The sequence below is a fragment of the Chionomys nivalis genome, chromosome 15 (assembly GCF_950005125.1).
Source record: "Chionomys nivalis chromosome 15, mChiNiv1.1, whole genome shotgun sequence".
Taxonomy (NCBI): domain Eukaryota; kingdom Metazoa; phylum Chordata; class Mammalia; order Rodentia; family Cricetidae; genus Chionomys; species Chionomys nivalis.
The window spans coordinates 5321258-5341799 of NC_080100.1; the positions used below are offsets into that span (position 1 = coordinate 5321258).

The 20542-nt window shown below is 39.2% G+C and overlaps 1 protein-coding gene across 1 annotated transcript; it reads right to left on the reverse strand.

Moving 5' to 3' along the window:
• Window positions 1-304: 304 nt before the first annotated feature.
• Window positions 305-12471, reverse strand: LOC130887588 (zinc finger protein 844-like). Its single transcript, XM_057790104.1, is given in 5 exon segments — window positions 305-1915; window positions 1917-2383; window positions 9533-9628; window positions 10866-10992; window positions 12376-12471. Coding segments are annotated over 4 exon segments (2109 nt in total). The 5' UTR covers window positions 10990-10992; window positions 12376-12471; the 3' UTR covers window positions 305-493.
• Between the last annotated feature and the right edge of the window lie 8071 nt (window positions 12472-20542).

Genomic DNA, 20542 nt, shown 5'->3' on the forward strand with positions numbered 1-20542 from the left:
CACACAATCGTGTGTAACTGGATACTGTTCTTATGATTCCTGGCCACCCAGACCCATATAATCACACACAGAAGCCATATTAATTAAAACACTCCATTGCCAATTAGCTCAAGCTTCTTATTAAGTAACTCTTACATCTTAAGTTAACCCATTTCTATTAATCTGAGTATCTCCTTGAGGCTGTGGCTTAGCAGTAGGTTCTAGCATCTGTCTCCTTTGACAACTACATGGCATCTCTCTGACTCTTCCTACTTTCTCTATATCTCTGTTTGGATTTCCTGCGTGACTTTACTCTGCAAAGCTATTGGCTGATGCAGCTTCTTTATTAACCAATGGTAATAAAACATATTCACAGCTTACAGAGGGGAATCCCACATGACATGTGCAGTCAGAATGAATCATATGATGTGTTTTAAAGTTTGAGGAAGAAAACTTTTAAAGACATTCGTTGGATTTCTCTCTGGTGTTAAATATATCACGTTGAATAAGGATATTAAATTACAACATTCCCCACAATTTTATGGGGTCTCTTCAGAATGAATTTTTCTTTTATGTCGTCTAAGGTTTGAAGATGAGGAAAAGCACCTGCCACAGTCTTCACACTTATAGGGTTTCTCTCCAGTGTGAACTCTCTTGTGTGTCCTAAAAGCTGAGGGACATTTAAAGGCTCTGTGACACTCTTCACACTTGAAGGGTTTCTCTCCAGTATGAACTCTCCTGTGTGTCTTAAGGGATGAGTCATAACGAAAGGCCTTGTCACACTCTTCACACTTGTAGGGTTTCTCTCCAGTGTGAACTCTCTTGTGTCTACTAAGGGATGAGGGACAAAGAAAGGCTTGGTGACATTCTTCACACTTGTAGGGTTTCTCTCCAGTGTGAACTCTCTTGTGTCTACTAAGGGATGAGGGACAAAGAAAGGCTTGGTGACATTCTTCACACTTGTAGGGATTCTCTCCAGTATGAATTCCCTTGTGTCTACTAAGGGATAAGGGACATTGAAAGGCCTTGTGACATTCTTCACACTTGAAGGGTTTCTCTCCAGTATGAACTGTTTGGTGATCCTGAAGATCCCCAGAATAGGAAAACCATTTGCTACAATGTACAGGGGCAGAAGAATTGTCTGCTGAATAGATGGTTTGATGTTGTTTAAGGAATAAAGAAGACTTAAACCTTCTGCCACAGTTCTCACACTTGTAGGGATTGTCTTCACAGTGAATTGTCTGATGTCGCCGAAGGGATGAAGATAAGTGGAAACATCTGCCACACTCTTCACACATGTATGGTTTCTTTCCAGTATGAATTGTCTGATGATCTTGAAAGTATGTAAAACTGGAGAACGTTTTGCCACACTCTGCACACTTATAGGAATTGTCTTCAGAATGAATTGCTTTATGTCGCCGAAGGGATGAAGATAAGTGGAAACATCTGCCACACTCTTCACATATGTATGATTTCTTTCCAGTATGAATTGTCTGATGATCTTGAAAGTATGTAAAACTGGAGAACGTTTTGCCACACTCCGCACACTTACAGGGATTGTCTTCAGAATGAATTGCTTTATGTCGCCAAAGGGATGAGGATAAATAAAAGCATTTGCCACACTCTTCACACTCGTATGATTTCTTTCCAGTATGAATTGTCTGATGATCTTGAAAGTATGTAAAACTGGAGAACATTTTGCCACACTCTGCACACTTATAGGGATAATCTCCAGAATGAATTGCTTTATGTCGCCGAAGGGATGAACGGGAGTAAAAACATTTGGCACACTTCTCACACTTGTATAATTTCTTTCCAGTATGAACTGTCTGATGTTTTTGTAGTAATTTAAAACTGGAAAGAGTTTTGCCACACTCTGCACACTTATAGAGATTGTCTTCAGAATGAATTGCTTGATGCCGCCGAAGGGATAAAAGGAAGTAAAAACATTTGCCACACTCTTCACACTTGTACGATTTCTTTCTAGTATATCTTGCTTGATGTTGTCTAAGGCATGACAATGAGAAAAAACACTTGCCACATTCTTTGCACTTGTGTTGGCTATCTCTCAAGTGAATCCTTTGATGTTGCTTCAGTATTGAAGAATAATAAAATGATCTGCCACAGTCTTCACACTTGTAGGATTTCTCATTAGTATGACTTTTCTGGTGTATAAAAAGGGATGAGCGAGTATTGAAGGCCTTGTGACATTCTTTACACATGTAGGGTTTTTGTTCAGTGTGAAGTCTCTGGTGTATGGAAAGTGCTTTATAAGAACTAAGGCCCTTACCACATTCTTCACACTTGTAGGGTTTCTCCTTTGTATGAATTCTTTGACATTGAATCTGTAGTGAGTTACAATCAATGGCCTTGTTGTAACTGCTGTGATCATTGGGCTTTGTTCCTATTCATCAAAAGTTGAGATATGAACAAAAGTTAGGAAATATTCTTCATACTTACAATGCTTATCTTTTTTTAAAAAAAAACAACTTTTTTGTACATATTGAAGCATCAGTGAAAAACTACAGTCATTTTAAAACATATACAATATAAATAAGAATAAATGATAAAATATTGTAGGTAGAAATAACCTATACTACTAGTAAAATAAGAGAACATCCAAATAGAACATAGACATAATGGCATATAATTCAAAGTTAAGTAGCTAAGTAAGCTGCAAGGGCATTTTACTAGGAGAAATAAACCCATTAAATGAATAGAGATTTTATATCACAGGACACCCAGGAAATTAGAAAGCAGGTGAGTCTGGGAAAAACAAAGGTCATTTTGACTTTGTAATTAGAGACATCGTCTAATACGAATGTTTTATCCTACACATAAAGCTTTATTTTGGGGGTACAAAAGATATGCTACACAAGTAGACAGCCTACATAAAGATGAAATTTATAGTTCAAATTCAGGACACTATTTTACGTTTTATTTGAATGACAGAAAAATACGTGCTTGAAACATGTCGAACCATGAAAAAACAAAAAACAAAAAAAATATTTTAGGTTCTTCGGCATATCATACAAATTTCGCATAGCCAATATATTTATCAAAGAGATGGCAAAATTACTTCTTTCATTTTTGTTTTGTTTTGTTTTTTTGTTTTTTCCCTGAAGCCAAGGTTTTTTCGGTGTAGACCTTGATGAACTTGAACGAATTATCGAGACCAGGCTGGCCTCAAACACTGTCATGGAGAGAGAGAAAAATTCCTAAATTCCATTATCCAGTCCTCTGTCCATATCTTCAAAGTTAAGCTAAGTTTAACTAAGTTTCATGAGGACCCACCACATCAGGTAACAAAAGCAACACAGCCTGAGGAGGAGGTGAAGTGGACTGTGAAAGCTCACCCAGAGCAGCCATCGAGTTACCCGCCAGAGACATCTGAACCAGCTCATCAGCTGTGAAACACTGTTTTGTACAATATGAATATGTAGTACTCCCATTGTTAATAAAAGCAGGTTGACTGATGGTTAGGCAAGATTTTTTGGGCAGAGAAAATACTGGGAAGAAGGGAATAGTGAGGGGAGTGGCCAGCTGTCAGAAACCAGCTTCAAGTAGTATGCCACCTACCAGGGTATGGGCACAGGAACTGGAAAACAAGTGAAGAGAATGAAGACATGAATGAAAATAATAAAACAGAAAAAATAGGCTAGTAGCCAGGGGGAGAGTTCCAGTAAATTCTGAAATCAGCCTGTGTTTATTTTCCATACACTTTTATTCCCCAACACCACAGGGAGAGAGGAAAAGAGACTGTTTTAATATGATACACAGAGCAAATAGAATAGTTTTTATTTCATTACTTTGAGACATCAAGACTTAAGCATTCTGTTCTTTAGGCAGTAAACCCACCCAAGATCAAGTATCCAGAAGACAGTTACTCACAAGGACAGACCTCTTATTTCAAAAGAAGGAACAGACGTATGCTTCAATATCCTGAACATTGGTCAGGTTGGAGTATGTCTACCTGTATGGACAACCTTAATATCAAAAACACCAAGTGACCACACCCTAGGTCAGGATGTGTAGCCACACCTGTTCTCAATAACGCTCAACAAGTCAAAACTCTATGACCTTCAGGCAAGGTGGATAAAAGCGCGCAATATGGGCCTCCACAGTCAGCAGACACAGAAAAAAGATGAACATACTGTGTTAAAAGAAGGAACTGCCAGGTGACAGAAGGTAGATAAGAACAATGGTTTTATTTAAAGAGTAAGAGCTACTTAAAAATGAACCCAAGCTACTGACTATTTACAACCAATAAAAAGCCCCTGGTTTGGTTATTCTGGAGTATCTCTTGGAACAGAAATCTCCACCTACAAATGGCAATCAAACTTGGCCCACCCTGCCGTGTTCCTACCACCAGTAGCCTTCAAGTTACCCACCCTCTTGGACGTGACATATTCAGGTTTTCAATGGGCAACTGCTTTAAGCTCAGAAAAGGCTAATTCAGTAATTACATATTTATTAGAAGTTATGGCCATCATGGGTATACCTACACAAATAAAGACAGATGATGGTCCAGCATATGTCTCTAAGAAAACGAAACAGTTTTTTGCTCATCATAATATTAAGTATATTATATGTATATCACACAATCCTACAGGTCAGGCAGTTATAGAAAGATCAAATCGAAATATAAAGGATATGTTAAACAAACAGAAAGGGATAATAAATAGCCCCAGAAATAGATTGTATAATGCTTTACTAAACTTAAATTTTCTTAACGCTAATGAGAAAGGGACAACAGTAGCAGAGAGACATTGGATAATAGAAAAGTCTTCTGAATTAAATCAGATGGTGTATATTAAGGATGTGTTGACTTCACAATGGAAACCAGGGGATGTGGGAAACCAGGGGATGTGCTACGTTGGGGAAGGGGTTTCGCTCTTGTTTCCACAGGAGAAGAAAAACTATGGATACCATCGAAATTAATAAAGATTCACTTTGAAAAGGAACAACCTCTTAAAAAAGAGAAAAGACAGCTCATCCACAATGGTGACAGCCATACAGGTGGTAAGGAAACCTCATGAGGTTTGGGGCAGGGTTCTGTTCTTGTCTTTGCAGAAAAATACTCACCTTTAAAAGGTAAAGAGACCCTGAACATCTAGATGCCTAAAGAGGAAAAAATAATTCTCCAGATAGGCTCATCAAGCAGAGAGAATTATGACTTATGAGGTCATGTCATCTGAGGGTAAGAATCTCAAAACATAAACTAAGATAATAATCATGATTCACTTAAAAATTCAAAGCTGGCTTTGGAGTTGGACACTGGTGCTGTCCTTCTCTAAATCTTAACATGTTGTTAAAATAAAAATTCAGAGTTTCTGTCTTATGACAGGAGCCATGATATGGGACAGAAAGAAAAAAAAATTAGAAAAAAATTTAGTTTTCTTCAAACCTATTTTTGTCTCTATCGTACTTTTCATTGAATATATATGTCTGCATATGTCTATATAAGTAATATTTAAGTTTTCCACAATGAACAATGAATTTTCCTACAGTAATCTTTGAAGTTTCCAGGAAGAACATGGGGCCCCACAACAACTCCACCTGGTTGATATGACATCATGATGCTGATAGTGCTACTATAAGATCTGTTTGGGGTACCAGCTGCTCAAGATGGTTCCAACTTGGTTAGTGAAATGGTGTACTTTTTAAAAAAATGTTCTGGCCAGAACTCCAAATAGGAACCCCAGAAAAACCCTACCAAATACTCAGAGACTATATGCAATTATACCAGACAGTAATCTTGGAACTTAACCACCATTTTACCTTCACAGGATCCCATAGGAAGAACATGGACCCCATGACAGCTGGAAGTAATTCTAGAAGACGACTTCCCCTCCCCCAACAAAGTTTGCTCTCAGGGTTAGGGACATGACTTAGGAGTTGATTATAATTGGTATAGGGTTGGGGGTTGAGGGGGAAAGTTTATAGGCTAAGGGATCTCTTTGAAAATAAAGGAGGGATAAATTGGAAGGGATAATAGATCAGTGTGAGCTTACTTGCACTAATAATGAGTAATAGAGTGAAATAGCTCAAATACTTGTGAACTATTATTTATAGGCAATTTACATTGGTATAGATCCTTGTCTATTGATACAAACAAGTTATATTGAATATGTTCCTATTTTCATCTATATTTGTATATCTAGGCAGTTATTTTGTCATACTGTATGCATGCATGCTTTACCTCTGCTTAAAACATTTTTGTATATTGGTATAATTTTAGGATATATTTATCATATTGCAATGTACATTTCTACCTCTGATCAAGATACTTAAACATTGTTTGCATTTTGAGGTCACTCATTTGTTGCACAGTTGTTTATTGTATAATATCCTAATATGAAGTCTTAGTCTTTAAGCTACATAGGTATTAAGAATTATAGATCAACGTCATCTATGTTTGTCATACTTATAATTAGACTAATCAGATTCTTTAGATACATAGAGATTGTATTCTGCATAGATAGGTAATCTTCAACTACTTCAAAGAGCTATAGAATATGGCATTTAAATAACTTAGGGTTCTGTTGAAGTGAGACAGGATTGCTCCTGGCAGCACTGATCTATTCCAGAGAGAATGTTGAGCATTGAAGACACTCCACTTGGAGATTGTTTTCTTCTTGGCAAAACTGGCCTTTTGGCAAGGAACTGCCCATGCATTGAGCACTGACAAAATGCATGATGTCCTGACAGAACAAGCAGGATACAAGAAAAAAGACTGTCAAATCTTGCCAAGACAGGGTAAGACGGTTTTGAAAAAATTTTAAACTCTGAAAATGGTATTTTCAGTTAATTTAGACCTTAGCCAAAGTTGGTTGCTCCAACATCAAAAATAAGATTTTGGGTGATTGCCCAGGTAGCCAGTTCTCTCTGTCATTTGTTGCACATTTTGGAAGTTGCTTGATTGCACTTCCTGCCTACTCAAGTAATATTATTTCCCTTCTTGGGTCTTTGATGGGGTTGAAGACTACATAGGTGTAGTTACTTTTCTCTCATGACTTAGCCAAGTTATTTATTGTACAAGACTTAAACTCATTAGGATAGGATAATTATTGAAACATTCATCACATGTTTCTTGCTTGATAAATTTGTTCTTATTGTATATAGTTTTGTATTAGGTTTAGAACATTTAAACAAAAAGGGGAGGTGCTATAAGAATTTTTAAAGCTAGTAGCTTTTAAGTTATCCGCCCACTTGGGCGTGGCCTCTTATACTATTTATGACAATGTAAAGCATGTGTCTGGCCTCTTTTCTGGCTGCGGGATTTGGTTACTGTTCTCCGTTCCAGTAGAGGATAGTGACGTGTGAGTCTACCCCTAAATAAACAATCCTCTATTATTCTCAATTTTGAGGTAGTGTGGGATTTCTTTTAAATGTCCTTCACCACTCAAAACCACAGGTGAAGACAAATGCATCTTCCTGGTATTGTGTCTCTCATGCGGCCTGCAGTACAGAGATGCATCCCCTGGTGGCTGCCTACAGATTTGAACCACCGACTTGAGCTCCACCACTTCAGTGGGTGGCAGGTTTAGGATTTTGCTCATGTGGACAGAAAAGGTTACAGATGCTCAGGAAAGATAGATTTAGATAGAAAAAAAATCTGTAAATGGGTACACTGTGTTTGAAAATGTACAAAGTTTCATGAAAGAAAAAAATGGTAGAGACAGTTACAATAAATATATGCATACTTTTAAAATAAAGCAAAAGTCCTTAAAAAGGGAATAAATATAAAAGAAAAAAGACACACAAAGAAGTAAAATACACAGAGTGTCTGGAATCCATGTTTTACTGTGTTGCCTGTAGATTTTCTGACTGCTAATGAAGGAATAAGAGCTGCTGAGACGCACTGGATTGAGAAAACTGCTGGATTAAAGCAACCTATAGACTTTAACATGTCTTGACTTTAATATGAAAACAGAAGTTTGTTCTTTTGGGAGAGAGGTTATGTTTTTATTTCCAAGAACATGAGAGGCTATTTTTATATGTATACTTTTGTTATATATTAGACAAATGTGGAAAATGCTGTGGAATAATCTTTCGGTACACTGTGAAGATGTGTTGCTTTATTGTTAATAAAAAGCTGATTGGTCTATAGCTAGGCAGGATTTTGGGGGCTGACCAAATCCTGGCATTAGAAAGCAAGAGTCAGAGCAGGGACCAGGATTCTGAGAAGCCAGCAATAAACATGCTATATGAAGAAAAGGTCCTGCCACGTGGCAGAGTGTAAATAAGATACACGGGTTAATTTAAAATGTAAGACCTACTTTCTCATAAGCATGAGCTGTCAGTTGAGCATTTACAATTACTATAAAGTCTCTCTGTGGTTATTGGGGAGCAGCTGGCCGCAAAGACCTGATCCATCGAGTTGCTGATGAAAAACTTTGCCTAAATTCATCAGTCATGATCCCATTAAAAACACAGAAGCTAATGAAAATATACACTAAGGACATCTGAGAATCAACAGGAGACCTAAAGAAGAAGTGACCACAAGATCTTTTTGTTCAATTGGACTCATGGTAATATTAGCCACAATGTTTCCTCTAGGTCTAGCCACAGTGCATACCCTGAATGTATCTCAAATAAAATATATTACTAGTACTGATGTATCTGAAAAAACCAGATTCACATATAAAAGTTTATGACTTCTTTAACAAGTTGTGACTGGGTATATATCCAAATACCATCTTTGTACATGATAAAGAGATTAACTTAAAAGAGAAAAACAAATGCAGCCTTACAACTTACTAATAGGCCTAAATCTACTAACTGTCATGAACAAGAAGCATACACTGTCCCCATAACTGATTCGATGGGCATCTCTGAATGAGCAGTCCAAGGCCTTGCACGTCAACCTGTCCTACTCTTTCTACATCTAATGGTCAGGACCTGCTGAATCAACTGGTGGTAAAGTTGTTTTTAAAAAAAAGGCAAATAGGCAATGTTAAATTAGTGGCCCTAATGGCCAAATAAATCCCCTTTACACAATGTGTGAATGCTTTGACTCTTCCCTAAGACCGGTTGGAAGTGGACTATCCAAATTACATTTGGTTGCTCTGAGTTTTATCCAATGCTTGCAACTCCCAATTGTTCTGACCAACAGAACTGACACCATTGAGCCTCTGTCCCTGCCTGCCTCTCTGTGATGGAATTGTGGGTTGCCTTTATTAACCCAGTATGTTCACTTTGGTGTAGAGATCTTTCTGTCATGAGTCTGCTCTCAACATCTGTAAATAAAAGACTCTCGGTCGGAGCAGGACTGAGTTCTATTTCCATGAGTCTTACATTACAATGGAGACTCAACAAAAAGGAAAACCTTGGAGATCACTGTAAACAGAAGCACAGCTTGTTATTGGGGAAATCCAAAGAGACTTAAACCCTCATAAACCTCTGAGACATGTATTCTGACAACAAAGACCTGAAGGAGAGACCTAAAGAGTGATTCCCATGGTATCATGTTTCAAGGCACACGGGAAAGTCTCACTTTCTGTTAGACAGTTGGACTTCAGCTCTGCCCCATCCCCTCATTCCTACACACCTGGGTGCACGGTGGCTGCTGCTTGTCTCTCCCCATCTGAAGGCTCTGGTCTTTGCTCCAGAAATGTCACCAAGTGTGGCTTACGGACAGCAAGACCTGTTCATAGAAAAAGAGAAGTTTGTTTATGTGTTCTTGCACACGGAATTGACATGTCCCTGTCTGTACATGGCTTGTAAGGACAGAGATGAGGTGACAAATGATTGCAGACAATCAGTTCCTTAAGTGTTTTCAGACAGGATCACTACAACATATGATGGAGCCGGATGGTGGAGGCTCACGACTTTAATGCCAGCACTGGGGAGGCAGAGGCAGGTGGATCTCTGTGAGTTTGAGGCCAGCCTGGTCTACAAGATTTAGATCCAGGACAGGCTCTAAAACCAGAGAGAAACCCTGCCTCAAAAAACCAAAGGGGGGAAAAAACAGAAAAGAAAAAAGATAAAAAATATGAATTTTACTTCAAGGGGGAAAACAGTAAAGCTGAATGGTAAACACTTCAGTTACAGAGTGAGCTCCATGTCTCAGGCCACTGAATTTCTAAAAGTCCCACTAGAGTGAAGGAAACGCACATTTAACAGAGAAAGATCAAACAAGAATGAAGCAAACAGTAAAATGATTATTTTTTAAATCATAATTTATTTTAATTTTTCATATACACTGGTGTTTCGCCTTCATGTATGTCTATGTGAGGGTGATATGTTTATCTTAGTAAACTTTATCAATGAGAAATACAGAGTCAGATACCGGCTAAGGAACTGAAAGATCAGAGAAGCACAGTGACGCCCTACCTCTTCCATTCCAGCATCCAAAGGGCAGAGCTCCTGTCTCAGCCCAGCTTTCCATGTCCTGTTCCCCTCTCTACTGTCTTCCATATCTCTATGGTCAGCTGGTGGCTAGTTCTACCCCCTGACTCTAATCAAGCTTTATTTGTCAGGACACAACACAATTAAAACATCACATAACATGAGGTTGTCAGACCTTAGGTTTACAAACAATTGTGAGCTGTCATAGGAGTGCCGGTGATGTGGGATTTCTTGCCTGGGCTAACAGGCCAAACAGTGCTGTAATTATTATAGTTTCTGTTTATTCAGGTCTGGGTGGCCGGGAAGGAAAGAGCAGTTTCCTTCTACTTAATGGTCCTCTAGAAGAACAGTCAGTGCTCTTAACAACTGAGCAATCTCTCCAGCCCCAAAATGATTTTTAATGTAGCGATCTTAATAATTATTTTAAAAACAATGGATATGAAACTGTTGAAATGCTCCCATGAGAAACCATACAAAGTGAGGAAGCTATATGTTGAAGTGAAATAAGAAGTCACTATAGATGAGATGCTCACCCAGGAATTCAAGGTTGCTGTAATTCTCCAACATCACATCCCTGTACAGATTCCACTGAGCAGGCTCCAGACATTCCCTCTCTTCTGGAGAGAACTCAATGGCCACATCCAAGAAGGACAACATTTCCTGAAATAAAGTTCAGTGAATGATCGTGCACATTAATTTAATTAAATGATCGTGCACATTAATTTATAAATACCTGTCGGAGCCCATGTGGGTCCAACATAGATTCCCTAACCCGGCTGAAACGGAGTCGCGAGGAATAAAACTGACACAGCTTACAAGGTCATACTGGAAAAGGCCAGAATCATTTTTTATTTTTGGAACATCTTATATATCCCTCAACTGAGTGGGGAAAACACATTAGGCTGTCTCCTAGGCAACCAGGTGCCTAGGCTTAGGTCATGTCCCATCTAGCAGTTAGGTAGGCCATGAATTAGCATCTCTATAAGACATCCTCCAAATTACAAAGGAAGGGAAGCACCAAACCTTTAAACCATTAAGTCATCAGCTTTGGTCAACATCTCTTTTTAGGTACTCTACATTTTAACAAAAGAAACTAGGAGCACCACATCCTGGCTTTTTTTTTTTTAAATATTTATTTATTTATTATGTATACAATATTCTGTCTCTGTGTATGTCTGCAGGTCAGAAGAGGGCACCAGACCTCATTACAGATGGCTGTGAGCCACCATGTGGTTGCTGGGAATTGAACTCAGGACCTTTGGAAGAGCAGGCAATGCTCTTAACCACTGAGCCATCTCTCCAGCCCACATCCTGGCTTTTGTTAAGGAAGAGACAGCTTGTCTGCAGAGCTATGTGACTAGCTCAGACTGGGCTAATGGCTACTGTGCCAAATCGAAATATGGGCCCACAATCCATTTTCTCTTATTAATTTTAATAATTCCTGTGCTACTGCAACAGGACAGATAAGTCGTGCCTGGTTTGGGTAAAGCCCTCTTTATTTACCCAAATTTTTTCGTTATTGGACCAGGCATCAATTATGCAAGCCCCTGTCTTAGGCATCTGGGGAGAAGAAGCTTTAAACCCGTCATTGACTGCCGACCTCTGTAAAGAGAAGAGATTAGTGGAGAGGAATATACTTTTTAGACCCTGTGTATTAGCCATATTTTTTGTCCGGATGTATCATAATGTTTTATGAATAATTATGTTCCCAAAGACTATATTTTCCTATCTTAAAGGAGAGTAGAATCACCTGAGTTGAAGATGTTTTTTTCCGCTGGTACAGAACATCATTTAGAGTTTACTTTTTTAGCATACGTATCAACTCTTAACATTTATCGTCACAACCTCTCTTTTAGCCAACTGTCAATCGCAGCAATTTAAAAATTCCTGTATCTGATGCTGCTGTACTCTCCTCTGTCTTTTAAAATATCTTCAATTAACTGCATGGCCATTTGATTGCTTTCTCCTTGTCCCATATTTCTATATTTACCAGCTTTACTCCCGATATTACAATCCCGTTTTGTCTAAGCGCACTTTACTCACATATCCACTGATTTTTTTTCTAGCGGGTTCTGGTCACCTCTTCCTTGATTTTGGGGGAGCGCTGATCAGCCTCGCGTTCTCCTCCGTCATTTGTCTGCTTTCCCTCTGGGATCCAGCGATCAGCATTCACCGTCTCTCTCGTGTTGTCCCTTCTCCGGGATCATGGAGTTCGGCGGTCAGCACCACGTTCCTTTTCGTACTTCTTGCTCCGGGGTTCAGTAGACAGCACCACGTTGTCGTCTTTAATCTCTGGGTTCAGTAGTCAGCAGCACGTTGTCTTTAATCTCTGGGTTCAGTAGTCAGCAGCACGTTGTCTTTAATCTCGGGGTTCAGTCGTCTGCCCCACATTGGGCGCCATTATGTGGGAGCCCATGTGGGTCCAACATAGATTCCCTAACCCGGCTGAAACGGAGTCGCGAGGAATAAAACTGACACAGCTTACAAGGTCATCCTGGAAAAGGCCAGAATCACTCTTTATTTTTGGAACATCTTATATATCCCTCAACTGAGTGGGGAAAACACATTAGGCTGTCTCCTAGGCAACCAGGTGCCTGGGCTTAGGTCATGTACGCATCTAGCAGTTAGGTAGGCCATGAATTAGCATCTCTATAAGACATCCTCCAAATTACAAAGGAAGGGAAGCACCAAACCTTTAAACCATTAAGTCATCAGCTTTGGTCAACATCTCTTTTTAGGTACTCTACATTTTAACAAAAGAAACTAGGAGCACCACATCCTGGCTTTTGTTAAGTAAGAGACAGCTTGTCTGCAGAGCTATGTGACTAGCTCAGACCGGGCTAATGGCTACTGTGCCAAATCGAAATATGGGCCCACAAATACCAAGATGCATTGTGCTTCATATTTACCCTATCAACTTGAAACTAGCTATAGCCACTTTGAGAAGAGACCATGTCTACGGTGACATTTTCTTAACTAGTGATTGATATGAGACATCACAGCCTGTTATTTGTACTGCCTGCACTGGGCACACAATTTTTTTTGTTTGTTTTGTTTTTTGTTTTTTGAGACAGGGTTTCTCTGTGTATCTTGGATGCCTGTCCTGAAACTAGTTCTTGTAGAACAGAATGGCCTCAAACTCACAGAGATCCTCCTGCCTCTTTTTCCCAAGTGCTGGATTTAAAGATGTGAGACACCACTACCTGGCAGGATTACAGTTCTCTATGGTACAGGAAAGCAGTCTGGGGGAGTCAGTAAGCAGTGTTCTTCTGAGGCCTGTTCTCCAGTTCTTGCCTCTGGTCTTTTCTTCCCTCAGTGATGGACTGTTTTCTGAAGTAGGCATATGAAATAAACCCTTTCTTCTCCAAAGTGTCTTTCATTATGATCTTTTTCACAGCAGTAGAAACCGTAACACAGGTATCATGTGTCTGTGCACACAAATCTAGATCTGGTCCAAGATGAAAGAGAGATAGAAATGTTCTTACATAGGTAGTAATATCCTCAGACATGCCTGAAGTGGTCGCATGATCTCACACTGACCCATCAAAAGAAAAAAGATCCTATAAGCTCAGCTGGACATGATGATTTAAGACAGATGAAATGTAAAATGAATGCACCCAGAGCACGTGCATGTAGTGCCATGTGCTCCTGCACACCACACACCTATGCATTCCTCACAGGAAGTCACAGTGAGGGAGAAGGAATTTCTCAACAGTTCATGCACACAATCATGACAGTGAAGTGGAATGAAAATACAGAGTCTGATGCAACAGCTCTGGCTGTGCTGTGGGCTCAGGATTTCTACAGAGTTCAGTAATGATGCAGATGACAGGGACCCGGGACATGAGAAGGAGCAGGCCAGAGGAAGAACTCACAGAGTAAACATCATTTAAGTATCCGATCATATGGGAAAATGGGCAAGTACAGGACTAACAATACTGCTTGAGAATTTAAAATAGAACACACATCACTTGATGTTTTCATCACTTTCCCTTTCTACCTTTTCTCTGAAAAGTACTGATGGAGCGGGTTGCAGTATTCCTAAAGCATGTTTTGTACATAAGACAACTGAGCAACAGTGTTCTGATGAGAACTATAAGATAGGTGAGAAATATAATTGCTGATGCTATTTTCTTATTTAAAAATTTTCTAATTTTAGATTTTATGTTTTTCATATATTTTGAGTAATGTCCCAGGATGATCTATGAGAACAGTCACACATCATTTTTCCTTTTTATCAATAGAGGGAATATGAGCAGTTTATGTAATAATAAGGTATTTTGTAATAATTTCATGGTTAAGCTTTGGATTCTCTTCCTCAGTTATGGTATGGTTACCTCCTCAAACACTATCTTCCAGGCTTCTGGAGTGTCCCCTACACAATGCACATCCAACACTCAGGACAACGTTACTGGGGCTTCTCTCTCCTACCACACTGCTCCAGAGCATGCTCTCTTAAGGAAGTTCAGTTGGCATTTTTCTTTGCATCACCAACAGCTCCCAGGTAATGACACCAAGACTTCTTAATAATTAAAAACGTTTGGCCTTTAGCTTATTTTTGTCCCAAAATAACCCCTTTATTTATTTAGGTTTTTCAAGACAGGGTTTCTCTGTAGCTTTGAAGCCTGTCGAACTCATAGAGATCCTCCTGTCTCTGCCACCCAAGTGCTGGAACTAAAGTCGTGCACCACCACTGCCTAGCTTCCACTAATTCTTAGAGCTTAATTTAACCTGTTTCTATTCATCTATGTTCTGCCTTGGGGCTTTTGCTTTTCTTTCATTCTGTATGTCGTACTTTCTTGCTTCTTCTGTCAGTCTGTCTGTCCACTGGCAATTCTCTCTGTCTCTGTCTCCATGATTCCTCCTCTAACTTACTCTCTCTGCCTGGAATCCTGCATATACCTCCTGTCTAGATATTGGCTATTTAGCTTCATATTAGAAGAATAAGGTCCCTTAGGCAACAAATGCAAAACATCTTTCCATAGATAGACAAATATTCCATAAACAAATCGAAAATCTTTGTCCATAGTTAAACTTTCTATGTGTTGTTTATGTCTTATTTCCATTGGTTAATAAAGAAGCAGATTTGGCCAATAGCCAGGCAGAGTAGAGCCAGGTGGGAAATCCAAGCCAAGGTACAGGGAGCAGAAGCTTGGAGTTAGGGAGACACCAGTAGCTGCCAGGGAAGCAAGATGCAAGGTAAAAAGTCATAAGCCTCTGGTAAAATAAGGACTAATGGGTTAATTTAAATGCAAAAGGTAGCCAGTAATAAGCCTGTGCCATTGGACAAACAGTTTCTAATAAATATTAAGCCTCTGAATGGTTTTTCAGGAACTGGCAGGCAAGAGAGAAACATCCACTTACAAATGGCACCCAACGTGGGCTTTCAAATTCTCATAAGGTCTGAAAAAGCTTACAAAGAAAGCTTCTGATATACAGAAACAGAACTACAATGAGCTTCCTAGTCTCATAGTCTCATGCAAACAGCAGCCCAGAGATGTGTGTCCCAAGTTGGTGGCCTGCAGGGTGGAGCTGGTTGCCAGCTGCTTTGAGCTACACAGCATATGGGGTTTCTGTAGTCTCACACAGGCCTCCGTACAGAGGGCCTAATCAGTCACATGCTGTATGGTAGACTTAGATCAAGCTCATCCAAACAAAACAGCTTAAAACACACAGAGTAAAAAGTGGTCCAGATGGAAAAACTTCTAAACAGGTTCGAGTGCTTTTTTAATGTGTGTAGGCATGAGAAAGGGGAAAAAATGGGTATAGACAGTTACATAAAGAAAGAAATAGTTTTAAAATATAAAATAACATCTTTAAAGAAAGAATAAAAATAATATAAAAGAACAAAAGCTACGGAAAATACAGAGGGAATTTGGATCCCGTCTATTATTGTATTGATTTTGTATTTTTTCATGGATGGCAAACAAGTTGCAACTCCTGGGAAACATGGAATTAAAAGAGAGACTGATAAGATACACCAACCTAAATATTTTCAAAATCCCTTAGCTTTAAAACAAAAGTCAAATAATATATTTCAAAAATGGAACTTAAAAGATGCACTGCTTTGGAGAAGCAGTGTTGTTTTTGTTTCCATAGGAAACAAGAAGCTATGAATTCGTTCCAGGTTAAGATGGCCCAAAGTTGATCATGGGAGACCTCCCAAAACTTAGCAGGTGTTACCGATAAACAAAAGGTTACCTTTTTTTAAACCTTGGTACTCTTAAGATTGGTTATTATCTCAAAATTTTATCAGGGACCCAAAGGATACTTCATCCACAGATAGGAGGCAAAGCTTGGAGAAAATGACATCCATGTTCCCAAGAGTTCAGGGGGGAAGGATGGTCTTTGGTTACTAGGTAGGCTATGAATGCTTGTTATAGAGAAAAATATAGAAATATAGAATAAAAGACAACTATATTTTGCATTGGTATGAATTTAGGTATAGTGATATACATTTAAAGTTATCACACTATATATATGTTTCTGTTTTTATGTTTAAAGCATTTTTATATATTGATACTAATTTAAGGTCCATTTTGTTAAACTACATATATATTTTTACTCTTGTTTAAAGTGCTATGTTCATGCAGCTAATTAAAAAATGTAATGTATGGTTAAGATATACAAATTAATAGTTATCTATATTAGTCAAGCTTATAGTTATGTTAGTTAGGTTTTCTAGATATGCAGAGATCTATTTCCGATAGATAGGTAATTCTCAAATACTCCAAAAACCAATAGAAAATGGCATTAAAATGTTTTTAGAACTTAAAACTTTCTTCGACAGTGAGACATGTCTTCCTGGCAGCACAAATTACTTCAACAAAAGGATGGGCATCAAAGAAGCTCCTTATGTTTGCTTTCAGTGTGGCAGGCTACCATTTGGGCACGAAACTGCTCTTGTCTGCCTGCTTGACTGTTGACTGCCGAACTTGCCAAACAAGATGGGACAGTCCTTCAGGGTTCCTGCCTCATGAGAGTCTGTTGGCATTCTACAGGCCACAGAAGAAAGCAACTGATAAATTTTGCCAAAATAAGTGGGACTGACCTTCAAATTCATGCTTCAATGAAAAATCTGCCTGATACTCTCTATCCTGCAGGCTGAAGATAGATGCCCCAATGTTACAGAAGAACTTTAGGTGAATGTTCAAGTAGCCAGATGTCTCTGTCATTTCTAGAGTTTTGGAAGTTGCTTACAATGCCATTCCTGTTTCTCCAGGTAATATTAAATCCTTCTAGGGTCTTTAATAGAGTTGAAAACTAGATATTTATAATTATAGGTTTTCATTGTTGCGATAAAAGTAAGTAGACTAAAAACCAAACCAAAATAGATCCCATTCTTTTTTAACCAGGACAGTGGCTCTCAACATGTGGGTCATGACCTCTTGGGAAACCTTCAACTACAAGAGTATTTAACCACAATAAATAACCTTAGCAAAATCACAGTTCTGATGTTGCAAGGAAAATAATTTTATGGTTAGGGGTCACCACAATATGAGGAACTGTATTAAAGGGTCACAGCATTAGGACACGTGACAATAGGGTGTCACCAAGAGGAGAGGAAAATTACCAGTGTTGAGAAAGGCAAAAGCCCAGAGAAGATGAAGATGAAAACATTAACATCTGAGAGAACCTGAGAAGGTGCACAAAGCAGAAGAAACTAAAAGAATCACTCCCCATACTGAACAGCACAACTACCACCATTCTACACAGGGCAAGTGTCTGCTGTCCTGAGGCCAATCTCCAGTGAGACGCTGTGGGTGGAAGGCAGTGGGACTATAACAGGGTATCATGAGAAGGGATTTAGTTAATAAAATTAACTGCAAACATATCAGGTAAATTTGAGACTGGAAAAATTTATTTTCTTTAGAGAAGAAATTCAAATAATGTCTGCCTAAGGTAGGTACATTGTCACTCATTAAAAATTGTTACACATGGGGGCTGGAGAGATGGCTCAGTGGTTAAGAGCATTGCCTGCTCTTCCAAAGGTCCTGAGTTCAATTCCCAGCAACCACATGGTGGCTCACAACCATCTGTAATGAGGTCCGGTGCCCTCTTCTGGCCTGCAGGCATACACACAGACAGAATATTGTATACATAATAAATAAATAAATATTAAAAAAAATTGTTACACATTTTTACTATGACTGGGAGGTGGAGATGGAACTGCACTTGAATAGAGGTCAGTTTTGGAGGGAGGCTTAGAACAACTGAAAGGACACAGTGATATGACAAGAACTCTTGCATCTCCTGTTGGTTTCCCAGAGAGTCAGACAAAAAACTAAAGACCACAAGGGCATTGATGGAAGTCAAAATGATTTGCAAAGAGCGGATGGGATTCCTGGTCAGGATATAAACAGTAGTAACCCTCCATTCAAAATGGCGGATCCATTGATTACATATCACAATGCTTAAAATACACACCACAGACATCATGAAGTAGCAACTCCTAGATCTTTAATCACATAACTGTGGCATGAAACAATCCCTAGTTTTTGCTTCAAGATACCAAGGTTTGCAATTTTATTACTTAGAAAGTGGATTAAATCATAAAAAAAAAAGGGAGAAATATAGTACCTGCTTTGGAAACATGAATTATTTAACTATAATTTTTGTTTCAAAATACATTTCAGGGCTGGAGAGATGGTTCAGCAGTTAAGAACATTGCCTGCTCTTCCAAAGGTCCTGAGTTCAATTCCCAGCAACCACATGGTGGCTCACAACCATCTGTAATGAGGTCTGGTGCCCTCTACTGGCCTTCAGGCACACATGCAGGAAGAATATTGTATACATAATAAATAAATATTTTAAAAATATATTTCAAATATGCTGTGTACATTATCTGTCATGGTGTATTTTTAGATTTTAATGGACCATACATTGTTTCTGAGTCTTCTTAAAGCAATACTGTGTGGAGTATATCCAATACAGATTGGGGCCATGCACTCTCATAGACCTGACTTAATTTCACATAGAGACTGCAATGGAAAGAACAACAGAATGCCAATATTGAAAGAGGTGGCCATGGAACCACACACACCTTTCAACTCAAAATATGTCGCTGCATTTGATAACGACCATGGAGGACACTTTTATAAACTGAATTGACAACATAATGAAAATTGGTGCTGCTTGGGGTTATTCCTTGCATGTGTTTGATCCTGTTTAATTCATTTGCAATATCTCTCCATGGCCTCTGACATAATCATATAGAATGATCAACAGAAACTGAATGTCATCACCCAGCACCTCCGCTCCAGGGTTTCCCAGAGACGACATGTCTAACACAGCACGGTCATACATGAGCTGTAAACACAAGTGACTCCTTCCCTCATGCTAACATTAGAATACAGTGAAAGAAGCCTGGGAGGAAAGACACAGGACTGTCAGCAAGGGGAACTGGACTGGACCTGTGGGAGAGCAGAACCCACCATTAGCAGTTTGATTTACTGGATGGATATGCAGTGTCCTATGTGAAGGACAGGAGAAGAAGTGGTTTTGTTTATGTTACATGTTGGCTCAGTCAGCAGAGGTTAAGCACACACAGTTTGTAAATAAAAAGGTGTTGACTGCATACATTTGTCAAGGTGCTCACTGTAACAAACAGGAAAAGCGCCATAAAGTATTTATCACATCATTAAAGTTGAAATCTTGCCTGTCATAGCCGTGGGTAGCATATGCTGGCTTGGAATTACACCCTCACAAACGCAGAGATGACAGGGATGTGCCTCAGAGGAGACTGATGTTTCTTTTCTGTCACAGGTCTGGTTACTAAAATCCCAGGAATACACACAGGTCTGGGAGTTCTCCTCACCTGCTGACCTGACACAAAAGCCTGGCACTGTAACACAAGGCCATGAGAGCTTTTCACCTGTTCCTAGGGACCCTGCTCTGGACCAGCTCAACAAGCTTAAGGCCAGATCAAGACATTGACACAACCATTGTGGGCCAAGCGGAAACCCTGTAATTTATTGGTCCATCCACCCTACATTACAGATGGGGGACCTTTCCAGGCCTTAAGGAAACCCAGACCTCAATTTGAGGCCTGTAGTCAGCTTCTACAGATAGTCCCTCTGTGTGTGAGCTGTTTTCTCACCCCTAGTCAAAGTTATCGATAGCAGCTCATCCTGGCAGACCTTTCTGCTTTCTTCCAGAACTTACCACCTGAGATCTGTGGCACCTCAGATTTTTTTCCTTCCTGTGTTCT